The sequence below is a fragment of the Phaethon aethereus genome (assembly GCF_964289735.1).
Source record: "Phaethon aethereus genome assembly, chromosome: 18".
Taxonomy (NCBI): domain Eukaryota; kingdom Metazoa; phylum Chordata; class Aves; order Phaethontiformes; family Phaethontidae; genus Phaethon; species Phaethon aethereus.
In genome coordinates, this window is record NC_138594.1 from 5,497,393 (window position 1) to 5,513,807 (window position 16,415).

Genomic DNA, 16,415 nt, shown 5'->3' on the forward strand with positions numbered 1-16,415 from the left:
TTCTTCAGCTACAATTTATAGGATGAACACAAAATATGATGATTTGAATTAATCTGGGACTTAGTTTACAACTCCTTGAGAACAAAATTGATTAATACAGTATGTGTTTGATCAAAAAAAAAGAAAAATAGTTGGAAAATAATGTACTCGTTCATGATCTTTAAACGTGTATTGTGAATCATAGCTGTTGAAAGCCAGCAGAACTTGCATGAATTACCTGGGTTTTGTTCTTCCCCCCCCCCGACTTTCTTTCTGCAGAATGTGCTAATATTAAGTAGTGCTTTTGAGTGATTGTGGAAAGAGGTTCCAGATAAAGGTGCCAAATAAAAGATATTCTTTCTGAATTTTCATTGTCTATTATTTTATTTGTCATTGGTTCCAGTTTTGGGACGGCTTTTTTAATACTTTTCTTACAGCATTAGAAGCAGCTTTTTTTAAACATGAGATGTATAAAGTTAGCAATATAAGTATGGATTATTTACCTTCCTAGATAAGCTTCATCTTACTGAAAAGCTCTTCTAAACCTTTATTCTTATCAGGGAGAAAGAACAAGAAACACAAGAAGAGGAACATTTGATGGAAGAAAAGAAAAAGAAAAAGCAGGAAGAAAAGAAAAAGAAGGAAGGTGCTCAGAAAAAGGTTTGTTCATGTTATTGTTTTAAATTATATATTCACTTTTACATGTAATGTACAGATATTGATTCTGCACCCTTTACTTCTGTGAATAATTCTGACGCAAATGAGCAGTCCTGTCGACTTTGAGTGAGGCTGCAGTCAGAAAATCTCTGCACAAGCAGTTGTGACAGTTCATTAGCACTCCCCAAGCTGCTTACCATCCCCTGATGTTAAGTTACTGCTCCCACAGCTGTGTCACGTGAGTGTTCCTCATCAATGTCAATGCAAAGTTAACTGGATTAGTCTCAACTGGTACCAGAGTGGCTGTGGATTCTGAGGCCATTGTGCATTTTCTGTGGCGCGTGTTCTTCTGCCTCGTTTTCTGGATTGCACAGTTAGTTTTAGTCTTGAACAGCCCTTAGGATGTGGATAGGAATTGATCACTGTCTTTTCCAGTATAAAAATTAGGCATAATAAAAACAAAAAGTGGGTAGATTCCTGACAGATTAAAAAAAGACGGGTCTTCACAAAATGTGCAGTTAACCTGTGTAAGCTAATGATATGTATGCATTCAAAGGGACAGTGGACAAATTCATGGAATTTAATTCTCTTGAGTGTTAAAAAGTTCATAAACTTACTACTTGGTTCAGGAAAGCCTCTGAACCTCGAGTGACAGAAGGCTGGGTGGGTAGGTGGGGTACTGTCACACTGCTTGCCATGGTTTTTACTGTCTCTTTGGCATCTGCTTTTGACTTCAGTCAGACAAGAGTAGCTATTCTTACATTCCTAATACATGGAGTTAAACTAACATTTTCCAGTCCTTAACTGGGACCAATGCCTAATTTTCGTAAGCAGTTTCTGCAAAAAGTTAGGCCTGCAGCCCTATAATTATTAGGTATCATTTTGAATATTGACAAGTAGTTGATTTGTTTTGTTCTTTTCTTTTTTCAGGCTGCTGAACAAAAAACCAAAGGTAAATTCATGTTTATTCTTTGTGAACCATTTGATATTTTTGCAAGTTTGTTTAAAAAATGTGCTTGCACTTTTTATTTTTTGTGTCTTTTTAGTGGTAAGAGTATATTGTACTCAGTTCTGTTCTTGCAGTTTTGTTGGAGGAGCTGACTATATGTTGGGATTCTCAGCATAAGCTTTTTCCTTGCTTATCTTGCTGGGTATCATATGGCACCTTTTTGACAAGAATATATGGATTAAGTTTCTGTGAAACGTAACGCAACATATGTAATCTTTTTTGTCTGATGTCAAGACAGATGTAGATTTCCATTTAGTTTTTAGTAGTTATTTATGTATTTCAAAGACAACTAATTGCCATAGAAAAAAAGGTAAATACCTCTTACTGCATGCATGGTTCAGCTCAGTTTAGTGAGTAAATCTAATTCATTGAACTTGGGAGAAGGCTATTTCCCCTGCCACCAGCACAGCCTATTTTTCTTTCTGTGTGGTTTTTTGCTTGCTAAGTGATTTGCATTGGTTTGCAGCATGGTCCAGGAAGCAGCAGAGATAAGCAAAACTTTCCCTTTTGGGGCACTGAACTCCTAGGTGCCCTAGGAGAAATGTTAATGAAGTTGTGGCCTTTAAAAAGGTATGGAAGAGAGTTGAGGTGATGCTTGTCTTAGGCAACTGGGTGGTTTACAGTTATTTTATCTAGTCTGTTCTCTGATTTACATGGCACCACGCAGAACTCAGGGCTGCGGAACAGTTCTGAACGAGTTAATATTCACTGTTGTTTATTGCTGGGTAATTAGGTGACAGACAGGCAAGCAGAGCTTCCTAGATTCCCAAAGACTGGGAATTAGAGAAGAGCCAAGCCTAACATATGGGGTTGACAAAACAACTTATGTTTCAAACACTTTTTATGTATTTATACAGCAGAAATTAAGTATTGCTTCAGTAATACAGAATTCAGAAAAATAAAGTCTAACTACATGATGAAGAAACTGTAACAAGTAATTTATTGAAACTCTGTCCTTTTTTTTCCAAATTTTTCTTATGTAGAAAGTGTGAAATGAGGAAGTTTTAGTCTGAATTCTGTTGCATGTGCCCTGTAAGATCTCATGTAGTTTGTAACAGTGGATTTTGCTTTCAGGAGAAGAAGGTAGCAAAAGTAGCTAAGCCCCTTGAAATCTTAAGTACGTGAAAAAATTTGGAATTCAGATACGTTAGAGCAATTTCTATCTAAATGGAATATTTCTGTTTCCACGGTATTACATGTTTTGTTCTCTGTATCAGCTTGTTCCTGTGTGAAAAGGTTTCACTGTTCTATAATGTATTATAATGACTTTTTAATATCATAATTCAATGGCAGATGTTTTTGCTGTCAAAGTAACTAAGTTCATTTTCACGTTTTAATACAGTGGCGCTTCATTTCTGTTAATATTGAAACAGTGCCTTCTGCTTTCCTCTGTGGGATATTATTATTTCTGTCTTTGTTGTGACAGCTTTGTTTTTAATTGCTTGACAATGTCAAGTTTAAGTTTTTGAAAGTAGCATGATAATTCCAGTTTTTCAGGTACGCTTTTGGGTTTGTTTCTTTCAAATTTAGGGACTGTATTTCTCCATCTGTTTGATTGGGGGGGTATTATCTTTGTATTTAAGCGTCCTACGCTACTGCTATAAAGTATGAATTGGGAAGAAGACAAGAGTAAATAAAGGCAGTCATCTTAAAGATTAAGCAGTTCTGGCATTTATTGTTTCATCTATCAGTAGCAGTAACGCACTTTTTTGTAGTTAGGCTTCATTGGAAAGAGTTGACCTGGCCTGTAGAAAAACCAAACCTCTCCTATTCACATTCAATGCAAGGGGTAGTGGTTATTCTACAGCTATATGGATGACCCTTCTTTTAATTTCCTTTGGCGGACAATTACTAGTTGCTTTTAAGGTTGGTCTGTGGGAATGTTTTATTTCCACTTTATGATACTGTTCTCTCACATTTATCTTTAGGAGAGATGTACACCAGCTTATGATAGGTACTAAGAATTTCTTAAAATACAGATAATAAGAATTCTAAATTAATGAGGAGGAAAAAATGGCTGAACTTTTTTCATAGGAAATTCAAAGTTGATTGTAAACTTTAGTGCAGTACTGCACCAAGTATTTTATTTTGATACATTTTCAAGGTTGAGTGCAAATGCTACTAGAACTAAAAGGCAACACAGGGATTATAATTGAATTTAGTTGATTTATTTTGTATCAGGGACAAAGCAATTAAATTTATTGTAAAGGCAGGGGGATGCAGTAAAACTGCGTGAACCGACTGCAGCAGATACATCTCGTACATTGGCATGCAGTATTACATCAAAGATTAAAACCAGGCTGGAACCGAACCTTTGCAAAATGTTGCTATATCCAGGTTTTGGTAGGTAAGATCTTACATCAATGTGACAATGTAGTTGCTTGTGGTAACTTAGAATAAAATTTCCTTCATTTCATATATGTGTCATTCCGTTCTGCAGCTGGGTTGCTAAGCAATGAGAGATGCTTACACCGTTTGGGACATTTTGGAGAAAAATAAATTACACAACTGGAGATGGGAGGATGGAAGGATTTTTGGAAGGATGGGTTGGACTTTTGGAAGGATTTTTCAGTTTCTGTTTTTCAGCTGATTAGAGACAATATACTTACACTGTTTCTTATTTGCTGTCAGCTGTATTTTTGAAGGAGAAGGCACTTCTTGAAGTAGCTAGGATGGGACGAACGGTGGGACTTGATACGAGTAGGAAAGGTTAGCCCTTTCGGTTGGTTTATTCTGCACGGGAAACCTATGCTGTGATCGAGGTGCTTTTAAATTTTTTTCATTAATATTAAGATATTCATTTATTTCTCTACCACAACGGAAAATGTAAAGATGCTGTCCTATCTAGTAATTAACTTGTATGTTTTGCATGTGTAGTTACAATTTGCTGTACGATGACACTGGCTGCTGCATGTTCAGTCGCTGGTGAGGCCTCAGGAAAGAGAAACTAGTAAGGAGGAGAGAGGTTTCCTGTGGGGGTGCGTATGGCGTGTTGTCAGTTAAATACCGCTCTGAGGCCTCAGCCGGAGCTGAATGTTTCCATTTGTGATGTGGAGCACAAACCCCTTCCAAAATAAACACGCGTTTCCAGCAATAGAGGAAAGGTATGTGGCTGCTGCTGGAGTTACTGGTCCAGGGTAGGAAGCGCTCCCTTGCGCGGCTCTTGCGTCTACTTAAACAACTTAAATTATTTTTTTCTGTTTAAGCAAGGATCCAACTCTTTTAAGTCTTCTCTGCATAACGGCTTCTTCAGTTTCTAGTTTTTCCTGCAACATTGTTTGCTACAGTATTTTTGTTAGGCTGAATCTTTTATAAGTGTACTGTTGGCAACAATTGTTGGGAACACGTGAAAGGGAAAAAGATTCAAAGAGCTGATAAGTAGCTGAAATGTTTCTCAATTACTTGAAAACAAATGAAAGCAGTCTTCCTGTTCAGCTGGAGAGAGCGATGCAGAATTAGATGAGATGGGAAATGAACATGTTTTTATTGCACGCTGTGTGTTGTACTTCCATGTTACTGCTCTTTTATGGTAATTTTTTTTGAGAACAGGACTGTTGAGCACAGCCTATTAGCGTTTATTGTAAATGTGTGAACTCTCCCCAGTTTATATGCACTTGATAAAGAAACTTTTTGCATAAAGGCTATTGTAATGAAAACATTCAACTGTAACTACCAGCAGGAGTTTTGTACTGTATGGTGAATAGTTACTAGCATGGTAAATGGCTGTTTGCCAATAACTATACAGGGGACTTCTAAGAGAGCTATGCTTGTGATAGCATTTTGCTGCCTGCTTGTCTTGCTGCAGGTTTAGTCAGCACAACAGGTGATCAGTTCCTTGGCTCCTTTACACCCATCCCAGCTGAATTGTATGCACTTTGTCTAAAACAAAGTTAAAGTGCTGGTATAAGATAGCTTAAGTGGTTTGTTACTCAAATGTCTGCCACAGTAATTGAAAGGCAAATTTTCCAATTCTCCAGCATTACCTACAAAGAAGGTAAGTTTTAAATCGGCAAACACAGAAGTAAAAAGAGTCGAGTATGTACTGTTTTTAGTCTAGCATAGAAAATATTTTGGTAAATATTTGGTTAGAAATGCTAGTCTGGAAAATGTTTTTTCCCTTTAGCCTAGAGCAGAGATGGCCAGCCTGCCTCTTTGAACTTCGTGGTCCTTGTAGGTCTCTCTTTGGCATGTTCATGGCATGGGACCAGGAAGAGAGATGTGGGCTTTCCAAGAGGCAAATGAGAATTTCAGCTCACTGCTTCTGGGATGAAGCAGGATTGCAGAAGCTGGAATAGCTGCAGTAATCCTGGGACTCAGTAGCCCGTCCAGCACTGCCCATCCTCTGTTAAAGTGGTAAAATGGATGCTGAGCTGACCGTCATTCCCTTCTGCTTGTGGTCTGTTTCTGGAGCTTTCCGCTTCCCCAGGCTGTCTGTGCCCTGTATCTTGGGACTCTTCACCGTATGATGATTTTAATATGCAACTTGCAGAGTCAGGAAGGTTGTCTGCAGACTGAGAGATTCTTCTACCAAGATAGACGCTCTAATATGTTTTATTTTGGGGGACTTAACAGAAAGCATCTAACAGTATGTGGTTGCTTGGTAAACCATTTGTGGTGTTGCAAATGTTGGCATACTTTCTTCAGACTCTTTAAATTTTGTGTAGTGTTTTTTATACTATAAGCAGTACTGTCTATTTTATCCGGGGGAACATGGTCAACTGTATTGTGAGTTAAAAGGAAAAAGGAGTGGATGAAGAGATCTGAGATCCCATCCCCAGCTCTGGCATTTCTATTTGGATAACAGAAGTAGTGGCATAACTTAGAGGCCAGGTGTTTTCATTTCCCAATCAGCCATGTAGATTGTGGCATAGTTTTAAATTGATTCTTTACTTACCCTGCCTAAGTGGGCTGTTAGAATGTTCTTTGCTTGTACTCGTGTGGAGGTGAATTACCTTCCTGTAACCTATACTCGACTCTGCTCATACAGAAATGCAGTTTCATGTACACTGATGATGTGCTCTTTCTGGCTCTGGTAGATGTTACTGATGTTTAATGGCAGCTCCGTAGGAAACAAGGAAAACTAAACTTTTAGAGAATCTCATCAGTATTTTAAGTAGAATTATTACATTATGTATTGCAGTCTTTTTTTTTTTTTTTTTTAAAAAAAAGGTGGTGGGGTTTTTTCTAAAGTTTTTCTAGTTGGTGTCATATTATTGTAGGAACCACAGAGATTTTTACATAAGATTAGGAACTGTGTTTCAGTCTGCAAATCAGGTATGATTTACAACAGACTTAAAATCTCTGACTCATTTGAGTATTTATAGCTTATGCTTGAATATCTGCCTCTGCCATCTTGTTAGTTAAGTGCTGTGTTTGTACTGAACTGCTGAACATTGTAGTGACAAAATGTACCATAAATCATCATTGCAGAAGGAGGGGGCGCACTGTAATAAGTTCTTCAATTAGATCTTAATATGCATTCATCTGATAAACTAATGATAACCTATTGCCATACATTAAAGCTTTATAACACAAAAATGTTTTCTTTTTGATAAATGTTATCATGGTGGTGGTTTGCTATTATAAGTATCTTTAAACAAACATGAATTTGTTCTTATAACTGACTGAGATATTGCTTCTCTGATAGAGAAATAAGTTACGATTTTACAATCTGCAACCAATAGAGTATGGAGATAACTCGTACAGTCCCTGCCATAATACTGGGTGAAAAGGAGTAGAAAATACAAAAAAGATTAGAGCAGACAGGAGAAGAAATTTGCATATTCAAGGAGACACAGCAAGAAGAATGAGCTGGGAGGCTTGGAGTTAACTAGCACAGAAAAAACCTTTGGTTTCCTGCCTATTGTTTCAGATGGCATGGCTGTGACAAGCCATCTTGAGTTTCCGGTGGCAGTCATTCAGTGCTGTTTAATACAATTTTTGCTCTCACAAGTGTAAGCAACATTGTGAGTATCTTACTTCAAATCAACTTTGCCCTTATGAAGTGAGGGAGAAAAATTTAAGTTAACAAGTAAATGTATGGATAATCTTTACTAAACTACAAGCTATATTTGGCTTTGTGAGCACTTTCTATGTTTGTCTTGCTGGTTTGCTAGTCAAAGGTGTCCAGCTAGAGATTAGTCATGGTATTGAGAATTGTTGTCTTTTTGCAGGAGAGAGGGTTTGTCAAGGCTGGATGCCCTGAGCCCTGCAACCAAGGATTGACAGTTCTTGAAGATTTAAGTCTTTTGCGGCTTTCAAAGAAACACTCTTTTCAGACAATGAGGCACCAAAGCAATTAGTACAGGTTTTTGGCAAAAACATTTATCTCTTAAAGAAAAAACAAACACAAAACTTCAGGGTTAATTGAAAATAAAACAGGAACCATGAGATATATTCTTCCTAATGTGCTCCTGTTCTGAGCTGGATTTTCAGGACAACTTCCCCCCAAAGAGATGCAGAGCATTTCAGCACCTTTGCGTAGAGTTGCTTCTTCATCTTACTGCTCAAGTAAGCACCTCCAGTCCCATTCAGTGGTGGCCTTGTAAGCATTGCAGGTTCCTTGGCTGGGAGTAGAAAAGCAGGTAGGAGCTCAAGTCTGAGATCTCTGATATTCTTAGTACTCCTCAGAGGTAGTTTTTATTCTTCTTAGAGATAGTCTGTTGTAGTTTGCCATCATGGAAATTTAGGCATGTGCCTATAAAATAAATGCAGAGAGAATATTGCTTTGGTCTTCCATGGGCTTGCCTTTTCTCAGTTTCCTTAATTAGGAAGTGATCTGGGCTTATCAGATTGAGAATGGTAACAGCCAGACGTGTATATATTTAGTTTTATAAGCGGGTGAAAATGGGAGCTTTCAAACACTAAGCACATTTGATTGAAAGTATTTTTTCAAATGCTCTAGGTGTTATAAGGGTTGATACCCTGCTTGAAGGCAGTAGGACTACATGCTTTCATCAGATTTTTCTTTACATTGTCCATTGTCAAATAAATTTCAAACCTGGGACATTATCTCTACAAGAGTACTCTGTGAAGAGAGAATAAGAACAAATCAGATAACACCAGTTTGGCTTTTCTCATCTAGACCTAATTGTCAGGGTGCCCCTTGGTGGTAATGTCTCTCAGATAAATCCCTAGCTTGCTTTCTGAAAAACAACACAACTGCCAATACAGTTGTTGACAACTGTATATTCTAGAATATAAATTTTAACACAGCTACACAATGATAATAGTGGTAGTTATGATCAAACTGCATGCTGTTTTATGGTTATTTATCTGCCCACAGTGTGTGCTTTCATCCTCAGCGATAGACTGCTTTTTCAGTAATGGGTATTGCCTAATGCAGTATATTTAAGCATGTAGACTGTGAAACGGTCAAACTGCTACACTTCTGGCATCGCAACAGTTCAGACAGTGTATACTCTGTTCTTCTATCAGTGTGCTTATCAAATAACTATTTTCCAATTATAAATAGAGTGTTGTCTGATACTTGTTGTCCATCAGTGCATATATGCCCCAGTACTACAGACCAGATGCATTTTTCCATGCCACCACGATGTTCTGTATCTACTGATAATAACAGACAAGGAACACTCACCCTGCATCCCTTAGCTTTCTTACCGACCCAGCAGAGCCTGTGATTTGGTTTTTTGGAAGTGACTTTATAGAACAGCTGACCTGTTTTATCAGTGTGGTCCTCCTTTTACTTTCTGAACTAAAGTCTGTCATTTGCTTTTACCCTTCTTTTTATAAAAACATGTACATGAAGGCAGTTTCTTGTCTGCTTTGAGGACTGTCCCATGTAGGTCATTCATTCATGGGAATCTGTTAGCTGCTGTGATGCCTTCTCCATGAAAACCTCTCAGCTTTGATTTACGTGCAGTGTGCTGATCACTTTCTGTTACCAGATGATAATCGGATACCTGGAGGAGGCCTGTCTTGTGTATGAATATATCTAAAATCTGCAAACCGAACTTGAAGAGGGGCTCATCAGGATATGTATTATCTCAGTTTGGTAATGATTGTTTTGAGATACGTGCCAGTTTTCTAACGTTTCTCGATCGCTTCCTTGGGAAGGATGAAACCAGCTTTGAACTGTAACACCAGTGCGCGCTCTTGGGGTAGTTACTGTACAAATGCTGAAGATGGTTATCTTGGGAAAATGAAGGAAATGAAAATGTGTTTTGATTCTTTTACACTGTGTGTGAAGCCCTTAGTCTGAGAGACCGTGTGTTCTCCTGTTGACTATCTGGCACTTACTTTCCTCTGCTCTGAGAACCTAGGCTGCCTCTTGACTTCCCTGTGTTTTGCTAGATTATTTTAATGCTTTTCCCGAGTTCTTAAAGGTGGTAGCCCATACTTTACAAATCCTACAGAACTACTTAAAATGTCTGTTCAACCAGCTCACACTTTGGTAAATGCTCTGAAGCATTCTGTTTGGGTTTGCATCATGCATCTGATCATTCAGGTTATTCCTGAACTGGTTTAGGCAGCGTAGTGTGCGTTAGCATCTTAAGAGGTGGTTACTCATGAGTTTGATTGTAGGTCCAAGATCACCATGAGAGGAGGTGATTCTCTTTTTAAGCATCCTGCCCTAGCTTTGTGGCATGGAAGCAGTGGCTCATACTAAACAGTCTTGTGGGACCTGTGCTTAATAGTAGCACTAAATGCTTTGGACACTGCTCAGCTGCCCTGAGCATGTCAGCAACTATTATTACCGTTTGCCTAAGGGCAACAGCTGAACTTGAGGCATGATTCAAGGCCTTGGTTGCCTCTTCCCATCCTAACAGAAGTAGTTCTCCTCTGTCTTATCATAGAGTTTCCTGAAGATCTGTCCTCCTGTTTTCAGGATGCTCTTAATGTTTCTGACATAATTTCCGATTTGGCTGCTTCTGCTATCTTTTTTTTTTTTTCAGCAGTCTTTATGGAGCCAGACCTTTCACCTTTCCAAGGCCAAACAGGCTCTCATGAACTTTTGTTTTGAAGCACATGAATTTTTAAGCTCCAGAACTGACGAGTCCTCAACTCCGTTAAAAATTCAAATACGACACTTGGAATCATCGGACTAGATATATCCCTTTAGACGAGCAAGAAGGGATTGTCTTATCCATCTCTCCACTGTCAGACAGGCCCAACAGATGTTCTTGAAAGACATTTTAATTATTGTTGGGATGTCATCTTCGTACTCAGCCTGAACAGTCTTTCTTATAACTTAAGCCCATTCTTTCTTGGCTTATTTGCCCAGTATGTGGAGAGCAGATTTTTCCCCTCCTCTGCAGGAGCCTTTTTCTGTATCTTCTTTTTTACCTAACAGTCCATTCAGTTTTTCCTCATGCTAGTGTTTTCAAGCTGTTTTTAAAACTATAATAATTTATATTTCTCTTCTTTGGAAGTCCTTCCAGTTAGTCCAGAATTATTTTGTAAATGCAATATCTGTAATTGGAGTATTATTAAGTAACCTTTGAGTTAACCTGTGTAACTATAACCTTACTACTGCTGTTTACAAGTAAAATCTAAGGCTGATTTTTTTATACCTTTCAGGCTCACTCCATTGTACAACTCTGTAATCCAAGCTGTTTCATAGAAGTACTGCTGCAGATTCTTCCCATTCAGTTATCTGTCCCTGAACTCAGCTTGCTTTAAGAAGCTCCTAGATTTCAGATGTCCTCTTCTCTAATTCTGTAAGGATCTTGAATTGATAATGTGGAGCTTCTTCTTCCAACTCTCGCCCTTTCTCCTTTTTGATCACTAACCCTTTTCTCTCTGCAGGGAGTCCTCTGGCGTATACATTTAAATGTATTATTTGCTTTAATTTCCCAAGAGTTTGCACTACAGTTGTTTAGGCCTGATTGGCAAATGATGAGAAAACTTCCTGACTGTGCTGTAGGTGGTGGGCTGTCCTGCTGCATTTTCAATTCTTTTCTGATCACAGAATCATAGAATGGTGGGTTGGAAGGGACCGCTAAAGGTCATCTAGTCCAACCCCCTGCCATGAGCAGGGACATCTTCAACTATAGTAGATCGCTCAGAGCCCCGTCCAACTTGATTTGGAGTGTTTCCAGGGATGGGGCATCTACCACTTCTCTGGGCAGCCTGGGCCAGTGGTTCACCACCCTTATTGGGAAAAATGTTTTCCTTCTATCTAGTCTAAATCTACCCTCTTTTAGTTTAAAACCTTTACTCCTTGTCCTATCGTAACAGACCCTGCTAAAAAGTCTGTCTCCCTACTCTCCTCTAAGCTCCCTTTAAGTACTAGAAGGCTGCAGTAAGGTCTCCTTGGAGCCTTCTCTTCTCCAGGCTGAAGAACCCCAGCTCTCCCTGGTGTATGTATGAGGGAGGCCCTTCCCTTCTGTTCGCTCTGGCATCTCAGTAGTGACTCTCCCCTCAACAAGAAAAAGTCTTCAGAGTGAAATAGGAGGAAAATAATGTATTCAATGCTACGTTTCTGACATAGGCTCCATCATAATTCATGTCTTGCTATCTGCCACCTTCCAAGAGTAATGATTTAATTTTTTTTCTTTGTCGTATAGTTATTTCTAATCTTGTCCAATAGTCACCGTGGGAAACCAGATGGGAGGTCTTCTTCAGCCACCTCAATTGTTTAGCTCTTCCTTCCCAGAAAGCATCTGTGGGTCCGTCATCTTCATCTTTTTTCTCTCTTGCCAACTAGAAAACTCTGGAACCCGCGTCTCTCTGCCTCACCTTTCCTTTGGTGTACTTCCCAGAAATCTGTTTTGCCGCATTGTTACAGTGTACTGCTTACCACAAAGAGCCTGCCTGTAGCTCTGCCCAATATTTCTCTATGTGAAATTTCCTGTATACTGTACAATAAAGATACAAACCTCACTAAATTTGTCAAAGTGACCCTTTAGTGCCTGATTACTGCTTGCTGCTGTAGCCTCCAGCTTTCCAGTAAAAAGACTGCTGTTCTCTCAGCCAGGTCAGTTTTCTGCTTTTTTACTGTAGGTGGATGAGGCTTGCATCAGAAAATGTCTTGTCTCACTGTGGTCATTTGGGATCACTTTCTGGCTTATTCAGAATAGATTTTGTCAAAAAGCTTCAGGTGCCTTTTCTTGGCATCTGGGAAAAGATCCTTCCTAAACTCCGCTGCAGGGTTTGTGATTGGTATCCTTTTTCTGTTAGAGTAGTTGCAAAGACTGCGTTGGTAACTGCTTTAGATCTCACTGAGCCTCCTAAGTCACTCCCACTTCAAGAAGGAGACTTCTGCCATGAAAGTCACTCCAGCTTCTGCCATGATTGGCTATGGTGGGGGCAAGAGCATCAAACAAAAAAGTGAAATCATGTCAGAATTTTACCTGTAGATGTATTGCTTGCTTATGTTCTTCTAAAAAGAAAAGCAAGAAAGAGAAGGTGAGTAAAGATGGTTTTGTTTATTGACACAGAACTAAAACTATTGAGAGGTTTGAAGCTATAGTAGCGATAACCTTTATCAAGTTGAAAGTTCGATTTGAAACTGTTTGAAAGATTCCAAAATACTAAATTACTTCTATATTACATGAGGTATTCTTGCTGTCTCCTGATGTTCTGTAGCGTCCTGTCCATTCAGATACATTTTTGTGCAGTGTTAGGATAACTAAGTCAATTCCATGAGCATGTACAGTGTTTTTCCAGTTTGGCCCTTGAATACTAAAATACATCTTTGATTATGAAAACTTTCTGATTTGGTGCCCATATTATGGCTACTAAGACTTTTTAAAAAAAAATCTAATTCTACCTTAAAATTTCTGGATAATAACTTAGATACATAGTAACAATGAACACTTAAATCCATAATCCCATTTTACTGATACCTGGACTGTAGCCAGGATGTTGTAAAGCTTGCCTTGTTCCACTCCATTGGATTGTCGCTGTGTTAACGCACCCTCGCTTTTCACATTTGCTTTTATGCCTTGTGTTTTTCAATTGAGATTCAGAAAATGTTTTAATACGTAGTTACCGTATTCTTTTAACGGGAGTGTTGACTTTCCTATGGGTGTTTAACAGAACTTGAAGCGAACCTTGTGCTTGGGCTGATGTCATTGTCGTCAGCGCGGCCCGCGGCAGATATGAAAACACCGTGTGCTCCCCCTGCTGTTAATAGCTGCCTTCTCAGGCGTAAACGGAGTTTCTTTTTGGAAAGTAAAATAATAATGTGGTTCGTAATTCTGAAAGATGATTAATGTTAGATAGGGCCCATTTTTGCCTGAAGTATCTTGGTGAGTCTTTAATATGAGTTAAAGATAAAGTCTGGGTCTTCGGGACAGCATTAATACCATCAGTTGGCAATTAGAACTTGCCCTTTATGTACACTGGGAACTGGGGGCATCTTAGGTTTGCCTCACAGTTGATTATCCTACTCTAATGTGCAAGAAACTACTTTAAAAAACAAAGTTAATAATGCATTGTTAGGTAGATTTGTAAAGCCATTAAAGAGCTGTTATTTTTGTAGCCTACCTAGAAAGGCATGGTATTTTCATCTTTCTTTGCACTTGGACTTACTGCAAAAGTTTTCTTTTTTCCTGCAAAAAGCAGAAATAAATCTCTTTGAAAACTGGATGCAATCACTGAAGGTGTGGGAATTTATCAAAAGCTTAAGTCTGTGTGTGCAGAAGAAAAATCTTAGGGTGTCCATATTAAACCAAGCTGTTTTTCGCAGGTGAACAGTCCTTAAAATGCTGGTGTTATTTCTTTTGGATAAATCTAAGCGCATCTATGTGAAATAAATGTGTGTAATGTATGTGGAGTAATCAGGTATTCCTTCCTAGTAAGGGGAAGACATGTGTCTAAAATAAACTGAGCAGAATTTCTGAATTAAAATGAAGTAATAATATTAAGTTATTATTAGTAATCTTTATTAAAACATCTTTAATTTCTTTTAACATTCATGTAATAGAATCTGATTTACTGGGAGTGGCATTTAATTAATTTAATTCAATTTAGAGAGTTAACTCTATTACATATTAGCACAGAAAATTACCTCTGAACAGTCATTTCTCACTGGTGACATGCAATAAGTTAATTTAGCTCGGAGTTCGTTTGGGTGCATTGTGAGTTCTTAGTGAAAGTTGCTATGGTGACAGCCTGATCAACCAGAGCTGTCATGTAAACCAACAAACACGGCGACACCGCCGCTGCTGGGCTGTGAGCCCTGGCAGATGGAGCCTCTCTCCTCCACCCCTTTTTCTGGCCCTGGTCTTTTTAGTGAACTTGGTTGCTTAAATCCTCAGCGGTGCCAAGGTTGCATCGCAAGGAGTAGTGAAAAGCTTCCTAAGGAATGCTCGGTCATTAATAGACCTGCTGCGGCCGTACCCTTCTCACAAAAGCGGTTTTCTGTCAGACTCTGTTCAACAAATTGAACCAAGGTCGGTGTCGTCCCCCCCCCGCCCCCCGCCCCGATCTTAGCTGAAGTGATATGATTGCCGAATCCCACTCAGATTTTATTTAGGAAATTTTCCTGAAGAATCTGAAAAGGAGGAGGTCTGAAAACTGCTGGAACTGCTTTCTTCATGTTTCTGAATAATTTAAATCCTGTTCTTCATATGTGGCGTTAATGCACAATGGCACTGGAGACATAAAAAATCTGTTCAGCTTAAACTGAATTAATGAAGAGTTTGCTTCAGATTCTGTGTTGAATCTGAAATGAAGAGTTTGCTTCAGATTCTCCAGGCTTTGCTGTCAGGTTAGATGAACTCTTTTTTGTTCAAAACAAAAAACTCGCAGTGAAGAGGCTGTCTTTGGGAAAGTCATTCAGAAAAGCACTATCTGCATATTAAATGCCATGTTTAGATTTAAGAGGAAGTATCAAAAGAACTGAAATATAAATTTTCCCAGTATATTTTCTTTTTTCCCCCTTTTAGAACAGTATGCAGACTTAAGCGGCAGTTTGTTCTTTTCTCTAGAACATTAATTTAATTGGATTTATCTGAGTAAGGGACCATTCTTATTTTTGGCCTTCAAATTTTTCTCAGCTGCTGCTTTCTGAAGGCAAAAGAGTGATATTTGCATAAGACTGCTTGTCTTTTCAATACTCAAAACCACATCCAAAATAGAATGTAGAACCCCAAACATTTTTCTAGACATGAAATCTGTGAAATTTTGTAGGTACAGTCTCCTAAAGTGGTAACGATATCCGTATGGTTTTTGAATGTTTTTTAAGAACCTACTTGCTCAAAGCATTGATTCTCAAAATAATATTGTTAAATATAACTGAACACATCTTTAGTTAGCCAAATATAAGGATTCAGACTTTGAAATCTGAGGCTAAAATACTTCAGGTTTAACTGCTATGGAGTTGGCTACATACACACTTTCTCTGAGAGATGCTACCTGAGACTTGGAATATATCCACACTGCTGGGGAGGATGGGAGGCTGGTCCATGCTGAACTCTGTGTTGGCACTACTTCAGTTATTCATGCTGCCTGATTTAAAACGATAGCGCAGATATCTCTATGCTGTCCTTAGGACTGTAGGATAAACATACTCTTAAGCCTTCTTTTGAGATAGAATGTGAACTGCAAGGGTTATCCCAAAATTACGGAGTCCTTTTACTGGTTGCCCACAAAATTGTTACTATTTTAGTATTGCACATAAAATATTCATTTGGTACCATAAATGTACATGACAATAGAGCCAAGGCTTTGTGTTTACACAGGACTCTAGTCAATTTGACATGTATGCGTAGTCCCATGATTTCAGCAGCACAGCCAGTGTCAGTACAAATTATACTTGGTATCTCACCAGCAGACTTGCAGTCTGCAAGCAGTTGACACC

General features: G+C 38.7%; 1 protein-coding gene across 2 annotated transcripts in view; it reads left to right on the plus strand.

The window, feature by feature from the left end:
• Positions 1–539: 539 nt before the first annotated feature.
• The window catches only part of TNRC6C (trinucleotide repeat containing adaptor 6C), a gene marked incomplete at its 3' end in the record, with an annotated part of 86,918 nt that continues 71,042 nt past the window's right edge, over positions 540–16,415 (plus strand). For both annotated transcript variants that reach the window (XM_082008202.1, XM_082008203.1), the window contains exons 1-2: positions 540–639; positions 1,567–1,588. In XM_082008202.1, the coding sequence (XP_081864328.1) occupies positions 577–639; positions 1,567–1,588 (85 nt within the window). In that variant the 5' untranslated portion in view covers positions 540–576. The remainder of the gene's footprint in view (positions 640–1,566; positions 1,589–16,415) is intronic.